Source organism: Cordyceps militaris (assembly GCF_000225605.1).
Source record: "Cordyceps militaris CM01 unplaced genomic scaffold CCM_S00001, whole genome shotgun sequence".
Taxonomy (NCBI): Eukaryota; Fungi; Ascomycota; class Sordariomycetes; order Hypocreales; family Cordycipitaceae; genus Cordyceps; species Cordyceps militaris.
This window is the reverse complement of record NW_006271969.1, coordinates 6202450-6226377: the sequence shown is the minus strand read 5'-3', so window position 1 is coordinate 6226377 and position 23928 is coordinate 6202450. Positions and strand designations below refer to the sequence as shown.

The following is a 23928-nucleotide window of genomic DNA, read 5'->3' as shown; positions in this document are numbered from 1 at the left end:
CCCCCCCCTTCCCCCCCCTTTTTTTTTGGCCACTCACTTCGCTAGCGTGTGCCTGGTAGTCGCTCCGTCATTTAGAAAAGCAACATTTCGTGAGGTACACAACTCAATGCAATTCTGCACCAATCTGTATGGTATTAAAAGCTCCAAATTTCGAATGACTATAAACTCTGTATGCAGTGAAAAAATTCATTGCAATTGAGATACTAGCTATCCTTCAGCGACTCCTTTTTCCGCTTTGGAGTCTCAGTTGCCGCTTCTCTCTCGTGTCCAAACAGATTCTGCACCTCTTCCAACTGTAATATCGACGATTTGCTTTTGTCGCTGCTCCTACCAGAGGAAAGTACCCCCTTGCACCAACCTAGCATTGCCAATGCCAAAGCCAGTGTTGCAAAGCCAGCGTAGGTAATGACGGCTTGTCCGTCCGCCCAGGCATTTTCTGGTTGAAACTTGGGCACCGATTCTTGCTTGTCAGTGGCAGGTTCGCTCGCAGCGGCTGGCTTGTTTTCCGCCTTTTGGCCCGCGCCCCCCGCGCCAAGGACGCCCTTTCCGTTGTTGGCGTACTCTTCCGGCACGACTGGCCAGACGTCCACGCCGTCCAAGATGGCCATCGCCATGCCGTTGGACAAGTGCGTCTCAAAGTGGCAGTGCAGCAGCCACGCGCCAGGATGCGTGACTTGGTATCGCAAAGCCACCCACATAGTCCCTGTAAACTCGTTGAGGAAGGTGTCCCGGTATGGCGGATTCTCTAGGTTGAATAGTTCCGGCTGCGCCTCGACCGCTTCGTTGACGGTTGAGTAATTGAACATGCCCATCCCAGAGCCGATGCGCCAGTACTTGTTGGCGTGCTTGTGTATGGCATGCGGGAACTCGACAGGCCAGAGCTTGCTGTGACCTACCTGTAGGATAATGTCTTGCCACGTTCCGTTCTTGGTGCGAATCATTAGATCGCCATCGTTGGCTTCTGCCGAGTCGAGGTGCTCGAGAAGTGGCTTGTAGGCGGAGTGGTCCTCGGGATACTTCTTCTTTCCGCCTAGGGTAAACTCCCACGTCGAGTTTGCCTTGCCCAGCATCAGAATGTGGGTTTCGTCGCTGAGACGGGCTGGAGGAGTCGGCGGGAAGGGTGGCAGATCGTTCTTGTCCAAGAATGTAGGTTTGCCTATTGGCCAGGCGTTGTACCCGAACCAAGGTCGCGATATTGTCGTCACGCCGAAGCGATCAGGTTCTGCGAGGTCTATCTCTCCGCCAGCGTAGCGAAGCGTAGCAAACTCTCCAATCATTTGCGAGTACCCGCCATCAATTACCCGAATCGCATAGTCCATCTTCCTCTGGTCAAGTCTTACCATGGCAGAATAGCGCTCGCCTGCCCAGAGAAGCATCGTCGATGCCTTGCGCGGCTCGATGTAGTTCCCGTCAACCTCGTATACCCACATCTCATGCTCGTCAATACTCGGCTGCAACGTCTTGAATGTCGACGCGCCGATCCAGTTGATGCTTACCCAGCGCTGCTGATCCGCATCTACCTCGATGAGTTCTTTCTGGCCGGTGGACGCCATGCACCCTTCCTGCATGCCATATGGAATGTGCGATGTATTACCTTCGGGGAGCCATGGCCCTTCTGTGCTTGGCACGAACGGGAAGCATCCCTTGTCAGAAATCGTGTCGTTGGGCCAGCTGCGTTGCATAAAGGGAATCTGCATGTCGGTGAACCACTGCTGGCCTGGGCAGTGTAGGTTGCCCTTGCCGTTGATCAGCACTGAGTCAACGCAGAAGATTTGGAGCTTGCTCTTGGCGGTTGCCTCCAGGACTTGCGAAGAGTTGAAGTTGGACCAATCGGAGACAAGCATGACCTTTGGGTCGTGTGCCGCACGCTCCATCGCGCGAATGTCTTCGGGGTCCTTGCTAATCAGGTGAAAGGGGTTTGCTGTGCCCTTCCTGCGACGAACCAGCAGAGGCCCATACAAGCCGTCGAGTAATGCGGCTCTCGAGTGCGAGTGATACCAGTGCTGCCCAGGCGGATACGCCTTGAAGCGGTAGATGAAGGTTTCGCCAGGTTCGATGGGCGTCTGCGACAGTCCGGGAACGCCGTCCGACCACGGCGACTCTCGCTGATCTATGCCGTGCCAGTGTACGGTTGTATTCTCGTGCATCTCATTCTTGACGGTAATCTCGACATCGTCTCCCTCATCAAACACGAGCAGTGGCGACGGGAACTGGCTGTTGGTTCTGATCATCTCGCGCCCCTGGCCGTTGGGCGCGCCATTTTCCCATGTGAATGTGAGACTCTTCTGGATGAGAGCCGCACTGGTCGACTTTGCGAACAAGGAAATGATAGACAGAAGCGCTCCGAGTTGGAGGCGGATTGGGCATGACTGCACCATGGCGATTGTGCAGTGATTCGATCTGTAATGGACGCGAAGCAGGCATGAAGGAGGGGATGAGAGGATGGAATACAGAAATTGATAGCTCAAGTGCTATGACAGGCTTGATGCCGAAGGCTGGGTATGATGCTGATCGGAAGGCTGAGAACTGTGGTGGATTCGGGTGCGCCACTAATTGGGTGATTCCCGAGCCTCGTCCACCCACTCTGGTTAGTCGGTATCCGATCTCAGCATTTCGGAGTCCAGCGACAGGATGAAAACCGCGCCAGTGCCGGAAGGGCTGGAAGTGTTGACTAGTGTTTCACTGGTATCCGTCGGGTTTGTAATGGGAGATGGCTGTAACCACCGGCTGCACACTGCTACTTGGGGATGCAAGTAGACATAGTTAAGGGTTTGGTGTCTGGCAGATAGTATATGTATGGAGCTAGAATAAATTGAGGAAAGAAAAAAAACATCGTCGACTCCATCTCCATCATGACCAGTACCAAGCTACAAGACTACGCCGACAAGATCCAAGAAGCTGCCAAGGCTCTGGACACTTTCCAGCACGCCAACAACGACACCAGCGATGGGCGCGAACTGCCAGTCAACGCCCCTCACGCTGTTATCGAGGCTCGCGAGGCACTGATTGATGCCGCCACTAGGCTACTACAAGATGTCTCTGAGCCTACGCAATTCCTTCCCAACCTGGCCGTCCAGGTACGTACGATTCGAGGATGAAAGCTTCTCTCTATGACCGTACACCCCTAACATGAGAATGGGTAGGGGCAACAAATATCTGGTCTCCGATGGCTGTGCCGTTTCAACGTCATCTCGCTCGTCCCGCTGGACGGCTCCATCTCCTACGCCGACCTCGCCGCGGCGGCCAAGGTCCCATTGAAGCAGTTAAAGAGCATCGTGCGCATGCTCATGTGCGCCAACTTCTTCGCCGAGACGGCCTCTCAAAACGTGCAGCACACCAAGCTCTCTGCGCAATTTGCTCGGAGTGAGCCCCTGCAGACCTGGGCTATCTTCCTGGCCGAGGACTCCATTATCATGGGCCTCAAGATGTACGAGGCGACATCCAAATGGGGCGCGACGACCTCCAAGACGGAGACGAGCTTCAATCTGGCCCTCGGCACGGACGAACCATTTTTCGAGTGGCTCAGCACCACACCCGAGGCCACGAAAAAGTTTAGCAGCTACATGAAGGCCGTCACGGCCACGTACGGCACATCGCTGGAGCATCTTGTCGACGGCTACGACTGGGCGTCGCGTCTCCGAGACGGAGCTACTGTTGTCGACGTCGGGGGCTCGTTGGGCCATGCGAGCATTGCGCTTGCCCGCAAGCACAAGGGCCTCAAGTTCATCGTGCAAGACCTCCCTCGAGTCATTCAAAACGTCGATGCGACGTCCATCGACGAAGATGCTGGAGTCCGCGACAGAATCACCTTTGCAGAGCACGATTTTTTCGAGCCACAGCCCGTCGAGGAAGCAGACGTGTACCTTCTCCGCCAGATCCTTCACGACTGGCCCGACGCGGACGCCACCAAGATCCTACAGAACATCTCTACAGTGATGCGGCCCGACGCGCGCATCATGATTATGGACTCGGCGCTGCCGCTCCCGGGCACCATTGGCCGCGTGCATGAGGCGCAGCTAAGGGTTAGGGACATGACGATGATGCAGGCGTTTAATGCGTCGGAGAGGGAGCTGGAGGACTGGAAAAAATTGCTGAAGGATGCGGATGAACGACTGGAAATGGAGAGCGTGGAGATTCCTACGGGGAGCAACTTGGCTATCCTGGTGGCTCGCCTCAAGTAGGCCAAAGGGTTTCAGCTTGGTGTGGGGGAACGGGCAGTGCTGTGGGCCAGGTTCAGGCTCGCCAATATATTGTAGGCTATTGCAGCTTGTGCCTACCTACGAAGTAACCCTACATACCTACCTACAGAGTAGGTACAAAGCAGCTGATGTGTCTATACTATACTCTACTGTACTACTGAGTATTACTGCGATGTATGCACCTGCTTCTGCTTCTAACAGCTTCTGCCGTGTATTTACGACCGTAAATACGACCAGATAATATAGTACTGCTAAGATTGTTTATCCTTTGTGTTGCAATGGCTGCGGGTAGCTGCTTCCAGCACTCTGCCTTGTATTTCAAAGGCATAAGATCTGCCAGGCTGCTAACTCTGGAACTATTTTCGTCGCCGGCAACAGGCACCATATTTTGCAGATGCGGTGCGCCGTACCCGCGCCTCGGTTGCAATGGGCGCGACCAAGTGTCAAGTTCTTTCCTTGGTCTCCTGCTAGCCGACCACTGAGATGGCTTCCTATTTACCTAGGTAGTTACTGATTGGAACGGCTTTCGGCAAGCAGAGCCGGCCCTTATGCATCTAACGTCAGCAATAGTGGCCCAATCTCCTGGATGCGATATGCATTCCGCCCTATTATTGGTGCCGTCGAATATTATACACCCCCGCTGCTCTTCAAGCCTCTAAATAACTATGTACCTATTGGCTTCGGCTCCTGAAGGAAGAAGGAACTAGGGATGGCCGGGATGGCCCCCGCTCACCTGGGTTGCAACTGGGTGCAGCTTCTGATGAGATTGAGGGCGAACCTCCTCCGGTTGTAGGTGCTTCAGCTGTTAGATAAATATGCAGTTAAATACACCAATGACTTCTCTACAATATTCATCAGGAAATTCAGACACAGACGGGCGGCTCGTCGACGTTGACGAGTTGCTAATAGTGGGCTGCAAGTTGGTGCGGTGAGGGGAAGCACGATCCCGCGAGGTCTAAAGTGGCGGGGCCCCGCGAACCTAGGCGCTGCCTACTAACTAGAGAGGGGGTGGTACACCCAAGTATTGAACATCTTATCATCGGCTGCTACTATGATGAGAAGTATGCGCATGTACGCCCATGGGTCCCGTTCCGTTTGCATCTGTATGCGAGCCGAAAGCCCATATCACCGTAATAATGCACGAGGGAGGTGTCCCAGTAGTTGGCGTAATCCGTCGTGCGACAGAGACCAGATATACCTCTCCTTGCCCGTGCCGTTGCGCTCGACAATTGCGCGAGTTGACAAATTCTCATTTCACATCTACATACACATACTCTACCATGTCAGGTTTGGCGGCCAAGCTCAAAGCTTCCTGTGACCGATGTGCGGCGGACAAAGTCAAGTGCGGGAAACAGCATCCCTCGTGTGCAAGATGCATACAAACGAACCGAGAGTGCAACTACGGCGTGTCACAACGAGCGGGCAAACCATCACAGGCTAAGCTGGCGCTCCGACGAGAGCTCGCTGCCTGCGACGGCGTGCAACTGAGCAGTGCCGATGCGCCAACAAGGCAGGGGAGCGCTGCTGGTTCGCCAAGCGCAATGCAGGTCGCCGTTAATCCCGAACTATCGAATGTTACGTCAGACTTTTGGCAATGCAGGGACCTGATGCTACCGAGCCTACCATGGCAGGAGGAGCTTGGAGTCTCAGGCAACTTGGGAGCCGCCCATCATTCGCCAGCAGCATATTATGACCCGTGTGCCGCATTGACAGGAGCCTCACTCGCCACTACATTATCAGGAACCACACAGTTCAGCCTTGCCACATCACAACAAGCAATTACCCTTTCAGAAACATTACTGGACGCGGTTGGTGGCGAATTTTCCGTGTCTGTGCCAATGACGCCGACATCGTCTGGTCACTCGTCGGCGACATTGGACGCTCCCCGGGGGCCGCCTTGCTGCGAACCGACTGAAGTTGCGAAGCAGCTGTGCGATATTTTTGAGCTTGGACAGGCTAATGCAATGACACTGGACACGTTGCTACACGAAATCGTCACGCTCTCGCAGAAAGTTAGCAGCCATTTGCGGTGCTCGTGCGCGCGGGACAGTACCGTTCTCATGATGCTGGCGGCGAGCGAGTGCGAGATTCTCGACCTCTACCAGGCAATAGCAAACGTCAAGCCCTGCTATCCTTTTTCCAGCGGGCGGACCATCCGACAGCTAAGTCTTCGCCACAGCGAGCTCTCGCTGGGCAGTTTTAAGCTCGACGAGAAGATGTCGTCTGTAGTGCGGGATCAATTGGTCCTGAGCCAGCTTCACGACATGGTGGGGAAGTGGGAGCAGTACGTTGACTCTTTGTCATATGATAGGAAGAAGGCGACTGGAGAGGTGAAACTGTCGTGTGTGATTACAAACTTGGTGCTCTCGCGGCTGCACTCGACGGTGGATGAGATTGAGTCTCGGCGGAAAGGTTCGTTACGGGGGAGCTGGAGCTAGATTTAAAGAAGTAGATAGAACTAATGGAATGAACGCTAGAATGTCAGTCCGACTTGGCACGACCAGATTTTGGTTTACTCTTAGTCATGTCGGGCATCACAAGAAGGAATGCCTTGGAAGCATGTCAGCGATTGGCCACAGCCACGCCAAGGAGTGTGCCTTTCACGCGCAGGTCGAGCGCAAGGCGAGGAAGAAAAAGGCCCAGCGCACCGGTTCGAGGGATCTGAGCGATTGGTCACCGTCTATAATAAACTGCCCTCGGAATGCACTTAAACCCGCAACATTAAACAATCGATACGAAACCTATACTGTGTGTCTGGATGGCCTCGAATTACGGGATACCTGACCTAGGCTCCGTGCTTTTGTCATGTATGCGTGGTCACAGGCCGACTTGGCCTCCTCTTCCCACTGCATCTTTTCTATGGAAGACTTTCGGCATGATTTCTATATTACCAGAGAGAGCGTGAGAAGCTCCTCGAGAGTGTAAAGGTACCCTCAACGCCGCAATCCTTGTCAGGCGAGGCTGAAAGTAGTTGTCCGCTTGCTTCCGGAGATATCTCAGTCTTTGGAAATTGGTGGGAACGTCTGAACTAGTCGATAAGCAAGTCCGCATCCAGGGCTGATGTCGAGATTTGCCAGCTGACGAGGATTCAAAGTCATCGGGAATTGCACCGGAGAGGGATCTGTTGTGCTAGATGTGTCGGGATCCGAAGCGCCACCCAAAGCTCAGTCATCGGGGTCCGAGATACATGCAAGCCATCCAGGGCTACCACCCCGCAGACATAATTGAAGTAAGTCTTACCCACGTGGAAATCGCCGAATCACCATCCATGCTTCCAATGAGTCTTCCGAGCATTTTCCTTGCCTTGCCTTAACTACCGTTACATTTTTTATTCTGCTTTCGCTTCATATTGTACAACCCATCCAAAGCCCTCACGGCTATTCACCACTGCCAACATGAGTAACAGCGCCTATCGTGTCTATCTCTTTGGAGATCAGACCTACGATTTCGACTATTCGTTTCGGCAACTGCTTTCCTACGATAATACTTTGCTAAAAAGCTTCTTTAACAAGGCTTTTGCGGCGCTTCGGGTTGAGCTGACGCAAGTTCCTGCTTCTGCCAAGGATTCGACGCCAAAATTCTCAAACTTTTCGGACCTCTTGTCTCGGAAACGAGACGGTTGTCTAAGTCCGGCACTAGAGCAAGCGATGTGTGCTGTTCATGGCTTGGCGCATTTCATATGGTAACTCTCTTCAGCCTGTGTCCCAGTTCTTGATTACTGACCATGATTAGGCGTCACTCAGATGGGCAGATTCCATACCCGACGGCACAAAACAGCCACATCCTTGGCCTTTGCACCGGTGCACTGGCTGCTGCTGCCGTCAGTGCATCATCTAACCTGTTTAATATGGTTCCTCATGCTGTCGAGGCAGTGATCGCAGCCTTGCATTGTGGACTCGCTGCGTCACTCATTGGCAAATCCCTCTCTGGCGACTGCGAGTATGCAGAGTCTAGTTGGTCCTTGCTTCTGTCAGGGGCCAGCCCAGTGACCGTCCAGGACCTGATAGATAAGTTTAACGGCGCTCTTCCTCTGGCTCTGCGCGTCCACATTATCGCTCAAGTCCACGATTCGGTAACTGTCAGTGGTCCTCCGCGATCATTGTCCCAGCTACGCCTGACGGATAAGTTCCGAACCCTGGCGCAAGTCGCCCTTCCCATTAGGGCGCCCTACCACGCCGCTCATCTGTTTGGCGAGGAGCATGTGCAAGAGATTATGCAACACATTTCCCAGACTTCGTTACTTCGTTTGGGTTTCCAGCCGATTCCAGTTGTCTCTTGCGGTAGTGGCCAATCGGACTGGTCAATAACGTTGTCAGCAAAGTTGGAGGCTGCTGTTCGAGACGTCTTGATTAACCCCGTCGTACTAAACAAAGCGATTACTCGATTGGCGGAATTTATCCAATTCACCGCGACTTCTCAGGTCAGCATCATCCCGATTGGCACTTCGATCGGGGAATCCGTTCATGGGTACCTTACTCAGGCTGAAATTGGTGCAACTGTCGTTCTGGACGTTGCCGCAGCACTAACTCCCTCACCGAGCTCTCCTCGACTTCGAGGGCCAATGGGTCGGTCAAAAATTGCCGTTGTTGGCATGTCTGGACGCTTCCCAGGTGCTTCCGACGTCAATGGACTTTGGGATGTCCTCATCAACAAAATGGACATGTGTCGGGAAGTTCCTGGCATGCGATGGAATGTCGAAACCCACTTCGACCCAAAAGGCAAGGAGAAGAACAAGAGCAAGGTTCGGTATGGATGCTGGATCGACAACCCCGACCTCTTTGACGCGCGGTTCTTCTCCATTTCGCCTCGTGAAGCTCCGCAGATTGATCCAGCTCAACGCATGGCGCTCCTAACAGCTTACGAGGCCCTTGAAAGCGCTGGCATTGTGCCTGGGCGGACGCCCTCAACACGGGAAGATCGCGTCGGTGTCTTCTTTGGCGTCACAAGTAATGATTGGTGTGAAGCGAACAGCAACCAAAAAATTGACACGTACTTTATTCCTGGGGCCAATCGAGCCTTTATTCCGGGTAGGATCAATTACTGCTTCAAATTTTCTGGGCCAAGCTATGCTGTCGATACGGCCTGCAGCTCTAGCCTCTCAGCAATTCATATCGCTTTCAACTCTTTGCTCCAGGGTGATATCGACATGGCAATTGCGGGAGGGACAAATGTGCTCACAAACCCTGACATGACCTGCGGCCTGGATCGGGGCCACTTCCTCTCGAGCACGGGCAATTGCAAGACATTCGACGCGTCCGCAGATGGCTACTGTCGTGGAGAAGGCGTGGCGACTGTGATTCTGAAGCGGCTTGAAGATGCTATCGCCGATAATGATCCTATTATGGGCATCATTTCCGGTGCATACACCAATCACTCCGCCGAGGCCGAATCGATTACCCGCCCGCACGTCGGTGCCCAGCGCGATATCCTCAACAGGGTTCTTAGCGACTCTGGAACAGACCCTTACGACGTCGGCTACGTTGAGATGCATGGTACCGGTACCCAAGCTGGTGACCTGCGCGAGATGCAATCGGTCTGCAGCGTCTTTGCGCCCAACGACCGTCGTCATCGCCGTGCCGCGAACCAGCCACTACACTTGGGAGCCCTCAAATCTAACATCGGCCATGGTGAATCTGTTTCCGGAGTTAGTGCTCTCATAAAAGTTCTTCTTATGATGACGAAAAGTACGATTCCGCCACACTGTGGTATAAAAACCCAGATTAATCCGGGATTCCCGAAAGATTTAAGAGAAAGAAACGTCTTTATTGACCTTGAGGCTGCCAGTTGGGAGAGGTCGGGCGGCATACCACGCAAAGCGATTATCAACAATTTTTCCGCCGCTGGCGGCAATTCGACAATCCTCGTGGAGGACGCATCAGATCTGCCGACGATTGAGAGCAGCGAAGCGGCCATGTCGCGGCCGACATTCCCAGTCGCGGTGACAGCTAGATCAGCAAAATCACTGGTGGCAAATTTAAAAGCAATTCTACAGTATACTCAGTCGCGCCAGCCAGATCTAGCGCAGTTGTCCTATACCACGACCGCCCGGCGCATGCATCATGCCCACAGGATTTTGGTCGTCGGCAGTAGCCTCAAAGAGGTTCAGAACAAGCTCAATGACGCCTTGTCGCAGGAAATAGGGATAATGAAAGCGTTGGAGCCAAAAAAAATTCTGTTTACTTTTACCGGACAAGGATCCCAGTATGCTGGCATGGGGAAAAGGCTGTACGATGGATTGTCCGTCTTTCGTCACCAGCTTCAGCACTTGGACCGTCTGGTCCGGATTCAAGGCTTCCCTTCCATTATCAGTCTCTTTATCGCCGACTCTAGTCTTTGCCTCAGCGATTTCCAGCCCGTCGTGGTACAGCTGGCCAGTACATGCATGCAAATTGCTCTCGCCCGTATGTGGATATCTTGGGGCATGAAACCGACTGCAGTGGTTGGCCACTCCCTGGGGGAATATGCGGCTCTCAACATCGCCGGGGTGCTGAGTGACGCAGACACAATCTACCTCGTAGGTAGACGGGCTCAGTGTTTGCAAGCTTTATGCGAGAGCGGGTCGCACGCCATGCTCGCAGTCATTGCCTCGGAGAGCGAGATTGAAGCTACTCTGCAAATGCCCTTTGAAGTATCTTGCGTCAACGGACCAAAAGAAACCGTCATCGCAGGTACACTAGCGCAAGTCACGAGGATGCGACATATTCTCCTCGACAAAGGTATCCGAAGCACACTTCTCAACACACCATTCGCCTTTCACACATCGCAGATTGACCCGATCCGAGCCCAATTAGTTGCAGACGCACACCGCGTCACGTTCAACACCCCCAAAATCCCTGTCCTCTCGTCGCTGCTGGGGACAGTCGTTGAAAGCGACGGGGTCTTCAACGCCGAGTACATCGGCCGTCAGGCGCGGGAGACGGTGCAGGTGATGCAGGCCCTGCACGCAGGTACCGATGCCGGCATCATCGACGACAAGACGTATGGGATCGAGTTTGGGCCACATCCTGTTGTTGCAGGCATGGTCAAATCCACACTCGGACCTGCGGTCAAGGTGCTTCCCACGCTGCGACGGAACGCGGATGCTTTCGAGGTCATGACGGAGACGCTGTCTGCGTTTTACAATGCAGGCGCTTCTATCAACTGGGACGAGTACTTTTGTGACATTCCATATGCGCAGACCGTTATTCCCTTGCCGGCTTATAACTGGGACTTGCAATCGTACTGGATAGAGTACAAAAATGATTTCTGCCTGTACAAAGGTGATCTACAGCCAGCAAAAGAGCCAGTAGACGGCACACCATCCAAGGCAATGGTCATGGGTAATGTTGTCCCCGAGCTGGAGTCGTCGACCATTCATAGAATTGTCAGCGAGGAAGTCTCGGCCTCGACATTCACCATCACGACGGAATGTGACGTCGGGCGGAAGGACCTCAACCATGTCATGCAAGGTCACAAAGTTGATGGCATTGGCCTTTCCACGCCAGTAAGTACCATCAAGTTACGAATCGAGAGCCATTTCTGACCAGCACTGCAGTCTGTCTATGGCGATATTGGATTCAGTCTTGGCACCTATGCCCTGAAAAGATTCCGATCCGCCTTTCTCGGAGCGATCATCAACGTGTCGCACATGGACATCGACAAGGCTCTCATCGGCTCGGCCAAGCATAAACAGTTTCTGCGATGCACAGCGAAATTCGACCTGCAAAAGATGCAAGCGACCTGTGTATTCTCGACACACGATGTAAGTTTATTACGTCTGGTATCATACCAAACCATGCCATTCTCAGCCATGCTCACTCTTACCAGGAAAACGGAAATAGAATGCACCAGCACGCTACCTGTCGCATCATCTGTGTCGACGACTCCAACCGCGCACGTCTGCAGAGCCAGCTCCCACAGACAAAAGTCCGCTTTGAGGAAATGCGCCGCAATTGTGCTAACGGCAAGACCTTTCGCTTCAACAACGCCATGGCCTACAATATGGTTTCCAAGCTCGCGGAATTCGATCCCGACTACCAATGCGTCGATGAAACGGTCTACGACAATGAAAACTTCGAAGCCGCCTGCACAGTAAGTTTTGGACGCATGAAGAAGGGGGGTGTATTCCACACACACCCTGCTGCACTTGATGGACTGACGCAGTCTGGCGGGTTTACGATGAATGCGAATGAGAGCACGAACTTGGAGAAGGACGTCTTTGTCAATCATGGTTGGGATGGTTTTGAGCTGTACGAGACAATACGCGAGGATTGTCAGTACCATACTCATGTCAAAATGTCGCCCGCAGAGAACGGGCAATGGAAGGGTGATATTGTCATCTTTACCGGTGATCGTATCGTCGGCTTTGTGCAGGGTGTCTGCTTGCAAGGCGTTCCGAGGCGCGTGCTAAAGTACATACTCTCATCCAGTGCAGGCCCGCCAAAGGCAACATCTGGATCCCCAAAATCGGCTCACGCGCCAGTACCAGTGCAGGAAAAATCTCAAACCGCATTGAACCCCAAGTCCAATATTTTGCCAACTGGTTCCCCAGGCCCCAGTGCCGTGCCGGCAGCCTCCAGACATGCAGATGGTGGCCTAGCTCAAAAGGTCATCGAGGTTATTGCAGGTCAAGCTCTTGTCGATCCAAAGACTATCACAGACGATACAAACTTTAATGATATTGGCATCGACTCGCTGCTGATGCTGATGATCTCTGGGTCTTTGGTGGAGGAGCTCGGGATCACTATCCAGCCGACCTTTTTTGTCGACAACCCGACAGTCGGCAGTGTCAGGACACACTTTGGAAACAGTTCCCAATCAACGTGCGACGTCGTACCTACACCTCGGCCAATTACTTTGGCTCCAGAGCCTTCACCTCTCGCCCCGGTGCTGGCACCGGTTGACCAATTTGCCCAGCAAAGGGCCACTACCACGCCCAAGGCTCTCACGCCGGTGAAACATGGGCCTGCGACATCAGCTGGCGCAGTAACCAAGGCTCTTTCTATACTTTCTGAGGAAACAGGAGTAGAGCTTGCCAGCCTGACTGACCAGCTAGAGCTGGCCGAGGTTGGAGTTGACTCGCTGCTGTTGCTCATCATCTCTTCGCGGTTCTGTGAGGAGCTGGGACTGTATGTCCAGCCTGACCAGCTTGCCTTGGAGTGTAATACCGTGTCTCGGATAAAACGTTATGTTGCAGAACGCTGTGGTTTGAGTTCTGTCTATGAAGAAGCTGCGCCAACCCCTGTGGTGTCGACACCAGCGCCAGGACTGTCGGCAGCGCCGGTAGAAATCGTGCCCGTTCTACCACAACACGCTATACAGACCAGGTCTACACAAAGCTTTAATACCTTGCTTCCATCAAGTTCAACTCTACAGCTCGCGCGTCAGCCTCTTCTGTCACAGCCAGATACCTTGGAAGAGGTCCTCAAGATCATAGCCGAAGAGACCGGCGTCGCCATCTCAGAGCTAACAGACACCGCCGATTTCGCAGGCGCCGGTATCGATTCCTTGCTAGCTCTCATCATTTCCAGCCGTCTACGGGATGAGCTTGACATGGATCTCGGCCCAGATTCTGCCCTGCTCACCATGCAAACCATCGGGCAGCTCCGCGTTCTGGTTGAAGGCCAGTCCTGCTCCACGATCGGAAGCAGCACGCCAGACACCGTCCCATCATCTTGCAACTCTGATCTCGGCCGCCAGCCGGGCACAGATGTCGAATCTGCTTGCCCGGACAGTGAGCTAGTGAATAACCCCGTGCCGGCTACCACATCGGTTGTTCTCCAAAACAACCCTCGGGTCGCGCACAGAAAGGTGCTCTTCTTCTTCCCTGACGGTAGTGGCTCCGCAACGTCCTACACGCAGCTCCCCCGGATCAGCGCCGATCTCGTCGTCTACGGCCTCAACTCGCCCTTCCTTAAAAGCGGCGACACCATGGGCACCGTTGCCTTCGACGACCTTGTGCAGAGCTACATTGCTGAGATCCGCCGTCGCCAGCTCCAGGGTCCTTATTCCTTCGCTGGATGGTCCGCGGGTGGGACACTCGCGTTCCGTGCCTCGCAGCTCTTGTGTGAAGCGGGCGAGCAAGTCGCTAACCTATTTCTCCTCGATGCACCTGTGCCCGGGAGGCTTGGGATCCTCCCGCAGCGGTTCTTTGACTCTTGCCAAGCTCATGGATTTTTTGGCGAGGAGTCTGCCCGACCGAGCTGGTTGTTTCCGCATTTCAAGGGTGTGAACCTTGTGTTGAACAAATATGACCCTGTCCCGTTTCCGTTTAGCTCATCCTCATCATCGTTAACGTCGACGCCAAGGAATGTGCATCTCATATGGGCGACAAAAGGCTCGTTTCAGGGTGCGCAGTTTGAGAAGCAGGCTGGTGATCCGGCAGACTTGGATTTCTTGCTAGAGGATCGCACGGATTTCACGCCTGGGGGGTGGGCGAAGTTGTTTCCGGGCGTGGGGATTCATGTTGGTAAGGCGGAGGGGGAGAGCCATTTTACGATGTTGGTAAGTCAATCAGCTCCCGGGCTTGCGGCTGCAGAAGAAGCCGATGAACAAAGATTGATGAGAAATGATTAATAACGATGAATTTTTAGAGCGGTGCTTCTGCGGAGAAGATTTCTAACTATATAGGCTTGGTAACCCGAGCGTCAAGTGGATTCCGCGTGAATCAATCAAGGTAACCCCGCCCAGGTAACTAGAGCTCTACAATAACGCGCTACGGAGCACACATCATTTCAGAGCGACCATTGAAATCGGATAAGCGACGCGATACTCTTCCACATTAACTACCTAGGTACTTACTACCTAGGGAGGACAACTATTAGCGCTCAGACTATCTCATACCTTAACTGAATACCAGTGCATTTTTGCCGTATTCGAATTTTTCTAGGTCCAAGTCACACAACCCTGCTTCGGCAAGCATAGACACGGCCGTTATTTTACAGTAATTAGCGTGGGTTCCTCGTACCATCTTGTGCCTCGGCCAGCCGCGGCGCGCCATCGGCGGACTACTATCGAGCGGCCAGTATTATTGATCGTCTGGCCAAAATTTGGAAAGACAATATATTTCTCGTGATGCGCAGCGAATGTGTAACATAGAACTAACAATGCTTAGATATGGCGAACTAATCTCTCAGTGAAAGACATCTCGGAGGACTTCGGTCTTGTTTTCATGTTCGTCTGTGACGAGTGAATATTGAATATTGTATTTTGCCCCCCTGGCAACCTATAATAATAAACTGGTTATATTGCAGCGGACAATATCCACGACCGTGTCCACGAGTCGAGATTGCGTGCATGCAGATCCTTCGATGGGTGTCGGTGCAGGAAAAATGGTAATCGCTCAGGATTCAGGGAGAAATAGAAGAGACCAGCCCAACAAATGACGCCATGTCACTTATTAAGAACAGAGGATGTGAATCACGACCCAGGAACACATGACTCTTTGGCTGGCAAGTCCGGACAGCGTACCCATGCCTAATGTACCTAACTACGTAGCTCAGAGTCTAACTGTCACTGATTCATCGGTACATCGTTTTGCACATTCCAGCTAACTACCTGTACCTAAGCCCGCATGTCACCGCCGGCCGAGCTCGGCGTAGCATTTCTGTCCACCAAGCGCACCCTGATATATGCATGAACGATTTCAAGGTCGTCTGCAAATGCTCAACTTATATTCATTTAGGTGAAGAAGCACAACCGATTGAAATACCATCAGATATGACCGTGTTGGTTTGTTGTACCTTATTAGAGACCTACTTAAAGGCCAGGTACAGGTACATGTAGGTACTGTAAAGCCTCCACCAACCCACTGTACCCACTCGACCTACGGCTGGGGGCGCCGCAATTTATTGTCAGAAAAAAAACAAACGTGCATTCCGGCGGCACAATAACTATCAACTTGCCCAACTCTACGTCGGTTTTTAGTTGAGCAGTGCCGAACACCTTTCCTTTATCCTCTGCACAATCCCACGACATTGACGACTAACTCACAATCGACACGCATCGAATCTCCCCACTCCGAGCACGCCGTTTCTCGACTGCCCAGCGCCGCTGCAAGACCCCCCCCCCCCCGCCTTGCTCGGTGTGGCACATCGCATCTCGAGAGTTACGAAATTGCCACAGCCATGGCCGGCTTCGCCCAGTGCTCCTGGCCGATATGGCGGGTAGACGACTTTAGTCTTTGTTTTCAAGTCGAGTACGTGGCTTCTCCGACCCCTTTCTCTAGAGATATACCCTTTGCCTCTCTCACTCGAGCCCCTGTGGGTTTGTGCTACGTACCCCATCTCGACGGCCCAATACTACCGGCAGACGCCGCTCGGCACCTATTCACAGCCTCCGCTAACTTGTACCTCAGCTACCTCCGAGTCATAATTCCTCTCCTCTTGGTTACCCTATCTGCTTCGCGCGTCATCATTTTCAACGTCGCTCGAATTCTTGAGAACCGTCGAACGCAGGGCTACGATGCCATTGACGATGCTGACCATGTCACTGACCACACCGCTCTACCGCCCGACCCTGACTCCGGGTCCGAACGAGATGTCGAGATCCATGGCGGTCGCCTGTCCAAGACCATTTCGCGCGGCTCCGTTGTCCACGCCGACCAGCCGCACGGCCAACTGCTAGCCAACCTAGTCGAAATCCTCGCCATTGTCGCCGTCGTCGTTGTCAATATCCTCGCCCTCGCCACCGGCACCGGTTCTTACGGCCGCCGCGCCCGCCTCGCCGCCGCCGTGAGCTTGGTCGTATGGCTCTACACGCTCGCCCTCGTATCTCTCCGCCTGTTCCTCGGAGCCTCGAAATGGAGAGTCCCTCACCTCTGGAACCACACAGCCACCATCTACGGCATCACATGGACCTGCTCTCTTGTCATTGTCCGCTCTGCCCTCATCAAGCCGAGCTCACAACTAGCCGAGGCCATTGCCATTGCCGAGTTTGCTGCAATTACGGTTCTGTGGGGAATGACCATTACCACACGCAAGGGCAACAAAACTGTACTGATGGAGTGGGAAAATGGTTTGGAACCTTCCCGTGAGCCCCTCGCCAGTCTCTTCTCCATTGTCACCTTTTCGTGGGTCGACGACATCGTCTGGGCCGGCTGGAAGACTCCTCTCGAAATGGATACCGTCTGGAACCTCTTGCCCAAGGACAAGGCTGCCAATGTCATTGCCAGCTACCGCTCTTTCAAGCAAACCGGGTCTCTAGTCGTACATCTACTCAAGTACTTCCAGGGGCCTCTCATCGGCCAGTGCCTGCTCGCCGCCCTTGCCGGTGTCTTTACTTTTGCGCCCACCATGTTGCTCAAGAACATTCTTGAATACGTCGAGGATCCCGATGCCGCCCCGCGCAACGTCATTTGGCTCTTTGTTATTCTCCTTCCCGTCCTCGACACCATCCGCTCCATCAGCGACAATATCAGTCTCTGGACAGGGCGCAAGATCTGCATTCGAATGCGCGCCATCATCATTGGCGATGTGTATGCCAAGGCCCTCCGCCGCAAGGCCGCTGCCGGTCCGGACAAGACGCTGGGCGTCTCCCAGCAAGAAACTGAACCCGCCAACAAGGGTGCCCTTTCGACCATCAAGCGCGTGTTAGGATTCAAGGGCAAGAAGAAGGTCGATTCCAACCCCCAAGACAAGATCGCCGCCACCGCCGACGACCAAGCAAACTTGGGTACCATCATTAACCTCATGTCTGTCGATAGCTACAAGATTTCAGAAACCACTGCCTACCTGCACTTCCTCGTCGGTGCAGCACCCGTTCAGCTCGCCGTATCCGTGTTCCTACTCTGGCAGGTTATGGGTCTCAGCGCCATCCCCGGCATTGTCGTCATGATTTTTCTTGTGCCTGTCAATTATCTCCTCGCCAATGGCTTCAGCGTCACCTCCAAAAATATCATGGCTGCTACTGACAAACGAATCAACATCACCAACGAAGTTCTACAAAACATTCGCATCATCAAGTACTTTGCTTGGGAGAAGCGCTTTGGCGTCATCATCGATGAGAAGCGCGAGAACGAACTCAAGGCCATGCGTTCTCGCTACGTCCTCTGGTCTGTAGCTGTCGCTATCTGGAACTCGGTTCCGGTTCTCATCACATTCTTCTCCTTTGTCGTCTTCACGCTCGTTGAAAAGAAACCGCTCTATCCCTCCATCGCCTTCACAGCCATCTCGCTTTTTATGCTTCTGCGTATTCCACTAGACATGCTAGGTGATATGCTTGCCCACGTACAAGAAGCCAAAGTCTCGGTTGAGCGTGTGGAGGAATTCTTGCAAGAGGGTGAGACTGAAAAGTACGAACAGCTCGGTGCCGACAACACCGACGAAGACGGTGTCAAACGCATTGGCTTCCGCAACACAACTCTCTCCTGGAGCAGTAAAGATGGCAACATGGAGGATGGCCCTGGCGCTTTCCGCCTGTGGGATCTCAACATTGACTTCCCCATCGGCAAGCTCAATATCATTGCCGGCCCGACTGGCTCTGGCAAGACCTCCCTTTTGATGGGTCTTCTTGGCGAGATGTCGCTATATTCTGGCAAGGTGTTTTGCCCCGGCGGTCGCAATCGCGACGACGTTAGACCCGACCCCGAAACTGGCCTCGCCGACACCATTGCCTATGTTGCCCAGACTTCTTGGCTTCTGAACGGTAGCATTAAGACCAATATTCTTTTTGGCACCCCTTACAACGAGAAGCGATACAACGATGTCATTGCTGCCTGCGCCCTTGAACGCGACCTCGATATTCTTGACCATGGCGACGAGACCCTCGTAGGTGAAAAAGGCATTACACTCTCTGGTGGTCAAAAACAGCGCATATCCCTCGCCCGTGCGGTCTATTCTGACTCTGCTCACATTCTCATGGATGATTGTCTTTCCGCCGTCGACTCCCATACAGCTCACTGGATTTTCCACCACTGTATCAAAGGCCTGCTCATGGAGAATCGAACTTGCATCCTCATCACCCATAACGTTCAGCTCTGCGCTCCCCTGTCTGACTTTATCGTCGTTCTTGAAAACGGCCGCGTCAAAGCCCAAGGCGCATCTGCCGACCTGATTGCCGCTGGCGAGCTAGGCGAGGACCTGCAAAAGTCCCGCCCCGGTTCTGCCCTGCCGTCCCGAGCGCCCTCTCGCGCCTCAAGCATTGGCGACACCACCGTCGTAGGTGGCTCACCCGATGGGCTGTACAAGCCCAAGACTAAGAAGAAGGTGGCCCCTCAAGTAGATCCCATGGATGAAGGAAAGGCAACGGGTGCTATCAAGTGGCCCGTGGTGAAGATGTATCTCTTTTCCATGGGCTCCTATTGGTTCTGGATTATTGCCCTCATCGTCTTCCAGCTGCAGCAGCTAGCGCCCGTTGCCACCAATGTCTGGGTCCGGGCCTGGGCTAACCAGTATGTTGAAAAAGACGTTCGTGGCGTCGCATTCAGCCCGGCTAGCGCCACGTACAACAGCCAGTTTCACCCCAAAGCTGCGTGGGCCACAATCGCGAAATTGGGCAGCATACAGGTCAACCAGTCGCCTGCCTACGCCGGCGCCTACACGCTCACCAGCCAGTTGCCAATGGGTACCGCTAAGCCTGCATATGACGTGGACGCCGTCTACTATGTTTTTGGCCTTGCCTTTATCGGTGCTCTTGGTGCTTTTACCGCCTTTGTCCGCGACATTTGGATCTTCTTTGGTTCCCTGACTGCATCTCGTCGTCTACACGCTGCTCTGCTCAACTCTGTTATGAGAGCGCGTTTCAAGTTTTTTGACGTCACCCCTCTTGGTCAGATTATTAACCGGTTCAGCAAGGATCTAGAAGCTGTTGACCAGGACATCGCTCCCACTGCGATTGGCGTGCTCGCCTGCGCCCTGTCTCTGATCGTGACGGTCATACTTATTGCCGTCATCACGCCTGCCTTCTTGATTGCTGCCGTCTTCATCGGAATTCTCTTCTATGGTGTCTCCGTCCTTTACCTCCGCGCGTCTCGCGACCTGAAGCGCCTCGAATCTGTGCAGCGCAGTCCCCTCTTCCAGCAGTTCGGCGAGACGCTTAGTGGCATGACGACCATTCGTGCCTATGGTGTTGAGCGCCGCTTCATCCTCGAAAACCTAGACAAGGTCAACACGTCGAATCGCCCCTTCATCTATCTTTGGGCCCTTAACAGATGGCTGGCCTTTCGTGCGGACTTCATCGGCAACAGTGTCTCCTTCTTTGCCGGTGTTTTCATCATTCTCAGCATCGGCAAGATTGACGCCGGTGCGGCGGGTATCTCACTCAGCTATGCCATGAGCTTTACCGATAATGTCTTGTGGTTGGTTCGACAGTATGGCACAAACGAACAAAATATGAACTCGATGGAGCGAATTAAGGAATACCTTGATGTTGAGCAGGAGGCGGACGCCGTTGTGGAGGATAACCGCCCCGCTGAGTCGTGGCCGGAGAAAGGAAGTGTCGAGTTTGTCAACTACAGCACACGTTACAGAGCCGACTTAGAGCCTGTCCTGCGCAGCATTTCCGTCAAAATCAACGCCAAAGAAAAGGTGGGCATTGTCGGCCGCACCGGTGCAGGCAAGAGCTCCCTCACACTGGCCTTGTTCCGTGCCCTCGAGGCAGACAAGGGCGAGATCCTCGTCGACGGAGTCAACATTGGCGCCATCGGTCTCCGCGATCTGCGCGAGAAGATTACCATTGTGCCTCAAGACCCAACCCTCTTTACCGGGACGCTGCGGTCCAACCTCGACCCTTTTGACCAGTACACCGACGAGCAAGTATTCGAGGCTCTGCGCCGCGTGCACCTGATTGGCGAAGAGGATGCCAGCACGCCGGCAACACCGGTATCCGCCCTTGCCAGCAACAAGAACATATTTCAAGATCTTGCCTCGCCCGTCGCAGAGTCCGGATCCAACCTGTCCCAGGGCCAGCGCCAGCTTCTGTGCCTGGCCCGCGCGATGCTCAAGAAGCCAAAAGTGCTCGTCATGGACGAGGCTACGGCGTCCATCGACTACAACACCGACTCCAAGATCCAGGACACAATACGCGAGATGCGCGGCACTGTCATCACGATTGCGCACCGTCTGCAGACGATTGTCGACTATGACAAGGTGCTGGTCTTGGATAAGGGGGAGATGGTCGAGTATGCGCATCCGTGGAAGCTGATAAGCGACGAAGAAACACAATTCTATAGTATGTGCGAGTCGAGTGGCGACTTAGAGATCCTAAAAAAGGCGGCTAAGAAGAAGTGGGACGAGGACTGCCTTGTGAGTGTAGAGGCGTGAGGATGCTTTGCTGGTTGTATCATCATTTGTTCTACTGCATTGGGTTTTGGCTTGACTTGCCTTGTTATTTTCCTTCATTTTGGGTACGGGGCGCATACGCGGACGTTCTGGAACCAGCTGACACTGGCGCAGTGGCTTTCTGGTTCCCATTAACATTTTGGCGTTACGAAAAGCTATAGATGAATATGTACAGTACCTGGTTTATCAATTTATGACTGTTTTTTGACGTAGTTTACATTCTTCATGACCATATAAAAGGGTTCTTGAACGGCAGCCGAGAACGCATGTGTAATGGTCATTTCTCATACCTCGCTGCTTGTCATTTAAGATAAAGCCCGTTGCCTTGGCACTTGGCAATATTCGACAGCCAAATCCGTCTGGACATGTATCCTATCACTCGATCCCGACTGAGCTCGTGCTTCTGCCGCGCCGTGCGCTATCTGCACTCGATTGGCCAGCTCTATTTGACTTCCATCCTGGCTATCGATCATAGAAAATCTACGGCTCTGGCCAGGTTTCCGTCGCTTTTGCGCGCTTCCTATCGTCAATGTCTCGCTCCATCCCTGGGCCTCGTTGCCTTGCACGCTGCGGCTCGCGCTCAGCCACCGTCTGCATAGCTGTGCTAGGGCAGGAAGGTTGGCGCACATAATGCCAATGGACCCCTCCAAGGATGTCCAGACACCAGCCTCGACTTGGCTCGCTGCTGGTTATCAGAGAGGAATCTTGAACAAATTATGTGCGTGGCCACGATGACTTACAGGTTATGTTCTCATGAGTTCCCAAAAGGGCGACCCATCGGATGAAGCTGATGCAGACGACAACTAGCCCGACGAGGAAAATGCCCATCAAACCGGCCTTTTTCTTGGGGTTCAGTTGCAGCTTTCGCAACATGGGAATGGGCAGGGCAAGTATGACGAGGTCGCCGATGCAAGAGCTGACGCCGCTGGGGAGGCCAATCGTGATGAGGGGATCCTTGATGCACGACCCCCCGGCCTGGTTCTTGTTCCAGAAGAAGGAAATGGGACGGCACTCGAAAAGCGTGGCGAACCAAACTCCGATGGCCCATAGAAGCGTGTAGATCCATAAGATCAATGCGGCAAGTTTGAATCGTGGCGTGTCGAATATGCGAATGTAGAATAGGATGATGGAAGTCTTGATGCAGAACAGAGTCGGCTGCTGCATCCTCTGCATACACCAGAGCGCCTGCGCTGCATCAGCCCTTGTGCAAACATCTTGATGACATTTGGATAAAAACTCACAAGCATAAATTGCTCCAAGTCTGGTTTTGAGACATCCTTGATATTATGCCCCAACCCGACGGAGAGTTCTAGAGACGGGTTAGCTAGGGGCCTGTTGTTGGCTTGTGTCGCGAATCAACATGCGATAGAAAAGGCAAGACGCCAAGCCCGATGTCACGCAAATCCCAGCACCCATCCACCAGTCCTCGCGGTATAATTTCTTGTTGAAGGTGAAGCGAGCGTAGAGGCGGGCGAGGTAGGTCGTGTAGGCGAGCACGAGGCCAGTCGTGGTGGCGACCAAGACGTAGGCCTGCTTCTGCTCAACGGTGAAGTGTTTCAGCATGACAGTCATGGTTGCGGTCGATTCCCTCCCGGACGATGGGAAGTCTCTTTTAATAATCCGTAATCCGTTATTCTTTGAGTCTCGAGGGTCAATGAGGTTGCATGACTGGGACGTTGCCCTTTTTTGTACTCATACGCCACGGCGCGCCTGAAGGAAACTCATTCTATAAGGGGCTTTTAGAGACAGACGCACCTGATTGTAACAAAGGAGTAGTATCCCTGCCTAATTTGCGCCACCTAGATCAGCCATCGGCGACTCTCGTAACTTCATCCGGTCGGTTCACAACCGACCTCTGGCCTTGTGAGCTAGGCACCTGAATAACACGGCATAGCAGTAACTTCTACTCTGTAATGCCATACGCCAATAAGACATCCAAGAAGACTGACAGAACCGTGTGCCAATGGGGTGATGCTTTGACCAGCCAACACCATTGTGTTCTGGGCCTGACCCGGCGCCACCAACAGCGCCCGCCTTGAACGGAGATCCCATCCACTGATTGCCGCATCCCCTGCGAGTTTCTTTTTCACTTACTTGGTGGGTTTTGTTTGCAGTCTCGGCACTCGGTACTCGGTCCGGCTAGCAAGTTGCGCCATTCGATCTCCCTCAACAAAAATACGAGACGTCCGCCACCGTGCCAAGAGAGAGCAGAATTACATTGCAAGGTTATCCGTCTCTATATCCATGCTCATTATATTAGTATCCCTAGTCTTTCCGCTATAAATACCTGCTCATAGCAGCGGCCCGGAAACGAATCCTACTGTTGGCGCCGGTTTGCGCTGACCAGCAGTTGTGGCTGATCTAGACACGAAATTCCATTTCTATCGGATCGAAGAGTAAACCGCTGAGATCACCCAACTAAAAAAAGGGCTGATAAGCTTCTGTGGCTGTTTGCCTATTAAAGGCAGAGGAGT

The 23928-nt window shown here is 53.4% G+C and overlaps 6 protein-coding genes across 6 annotated transcripts; 4 read left to right on the top strand and 2 right to left on the bottom strand.

The window, feature by feature from the left end:
* Positions 1-203: 203 nt before the first annotated feature.
* On the bottom strand, positions 204-2378 carry CCM_01924 (conidial pigment biosynthesis oxidase; the record flags this gene model as incomplete). The annotated part of the gene is made up of 1 exon (XM_006667078.1): positions 204-2378. The coding sequence occupies one exon, from the start codon at positions 2376-2378 to the stop codon at positions 204-206; it is 2175 nt and encodes a 724-aa protein (XP_006667141.1).
* Positions 2379-2852: 474 nt separating this feature from the next.
* On the top strand, positions 2853-4181 carry CCM_01923 (hydroxyindole O-methyltransferase, putative; the record flags this gene model as incomplete). The annotated part of the gene is made up of 2 exons (XM_006667077.1): positions 2853-3077; positions 3144-4181. 2 exons carry the CDS (start codon positions 2853-2855, stop codon positions 4179-4181), a joined length of 1263 nt encoding a protein of 420 aa, XP_006667140.1.
* A 1298-nt stretch (positions 4182-5479) lies between these two features.
* CCM_01922 (Fungal transcriptional regulatory protein) lies at positions 5480-6591 on the top strand (the record flags this gene model as incomplete). The annotated part of the gene is made up of 3 exons (XM_006667076.1): positions 5480-6129; positions 6429-6483; positions 6511-6591. 3 exons carry the CDS (start codon positions 5480-5482, stop codon positions 6589-6591), a joined length of 786 nt encoding a protein of 261 aa, XP_006667139.1.
* Positions 6592-7923: 1332 nt separating this feature from the next.
* On the top strand, positions 7924-14857 carry CCM_01921 (polyketide synthase, putative; the record flags this gene model as incomplete). The annotated part of the gene is made up of 5 exons (XM_006667075.1): positions 7924-11682; positions 11734-11940; positions 12006-12269; positions 12342-14681; positions 14771-14857. The coding sequence occupies 5 exons, from the start codon at positions 7924-7926 to the stop codon at positions 14855-14857; spliced, it is 6657 nt and encodes a 2218-aa protein (XP_006667138.1).
* Positions 14858-15613: 756 nt separating this feature from the next.
* On the top strand, positions 15614-21436 carry CCM_01920 (ATP-dependent bile acid permease; the record flags this gene model as incomplete). The annotated part of the gene is made up of 3 exons (XM_006667074.1): positions 15614-15658; positions 16112-16442; positions 16512-21436. The coding sequence occupies 3 exons, from the start codon at positions 15614-15616 to the stop codon at positions 21434-21436; spliced, it is 5301 nt and encodes a 1766-aa protein (XP_006667137.1).
* A 323-nt stretch (positions 21437-21759) lies between these two features.
* On the bottom strand, positions 21760-23026 carry CCM_01919 (CFEM domain-containing protein; the record flags this gene model as incomplete). Its single annotated transcript, XM_006667073.1, has 4 exons — positions 21760-22136; positions 22195-22621; positions 22696-22763; positions 22843-23026. The coding sequence occupies 4 exons, from the start codon at positions 23024-23026 to the stop codon at positions 21760-21762; spliced, it is 1056 nt and encodes a 351-aa protein (XP_006667136.1).
* Positions 23027-23928: the final 902 nt, after the last annotated feature.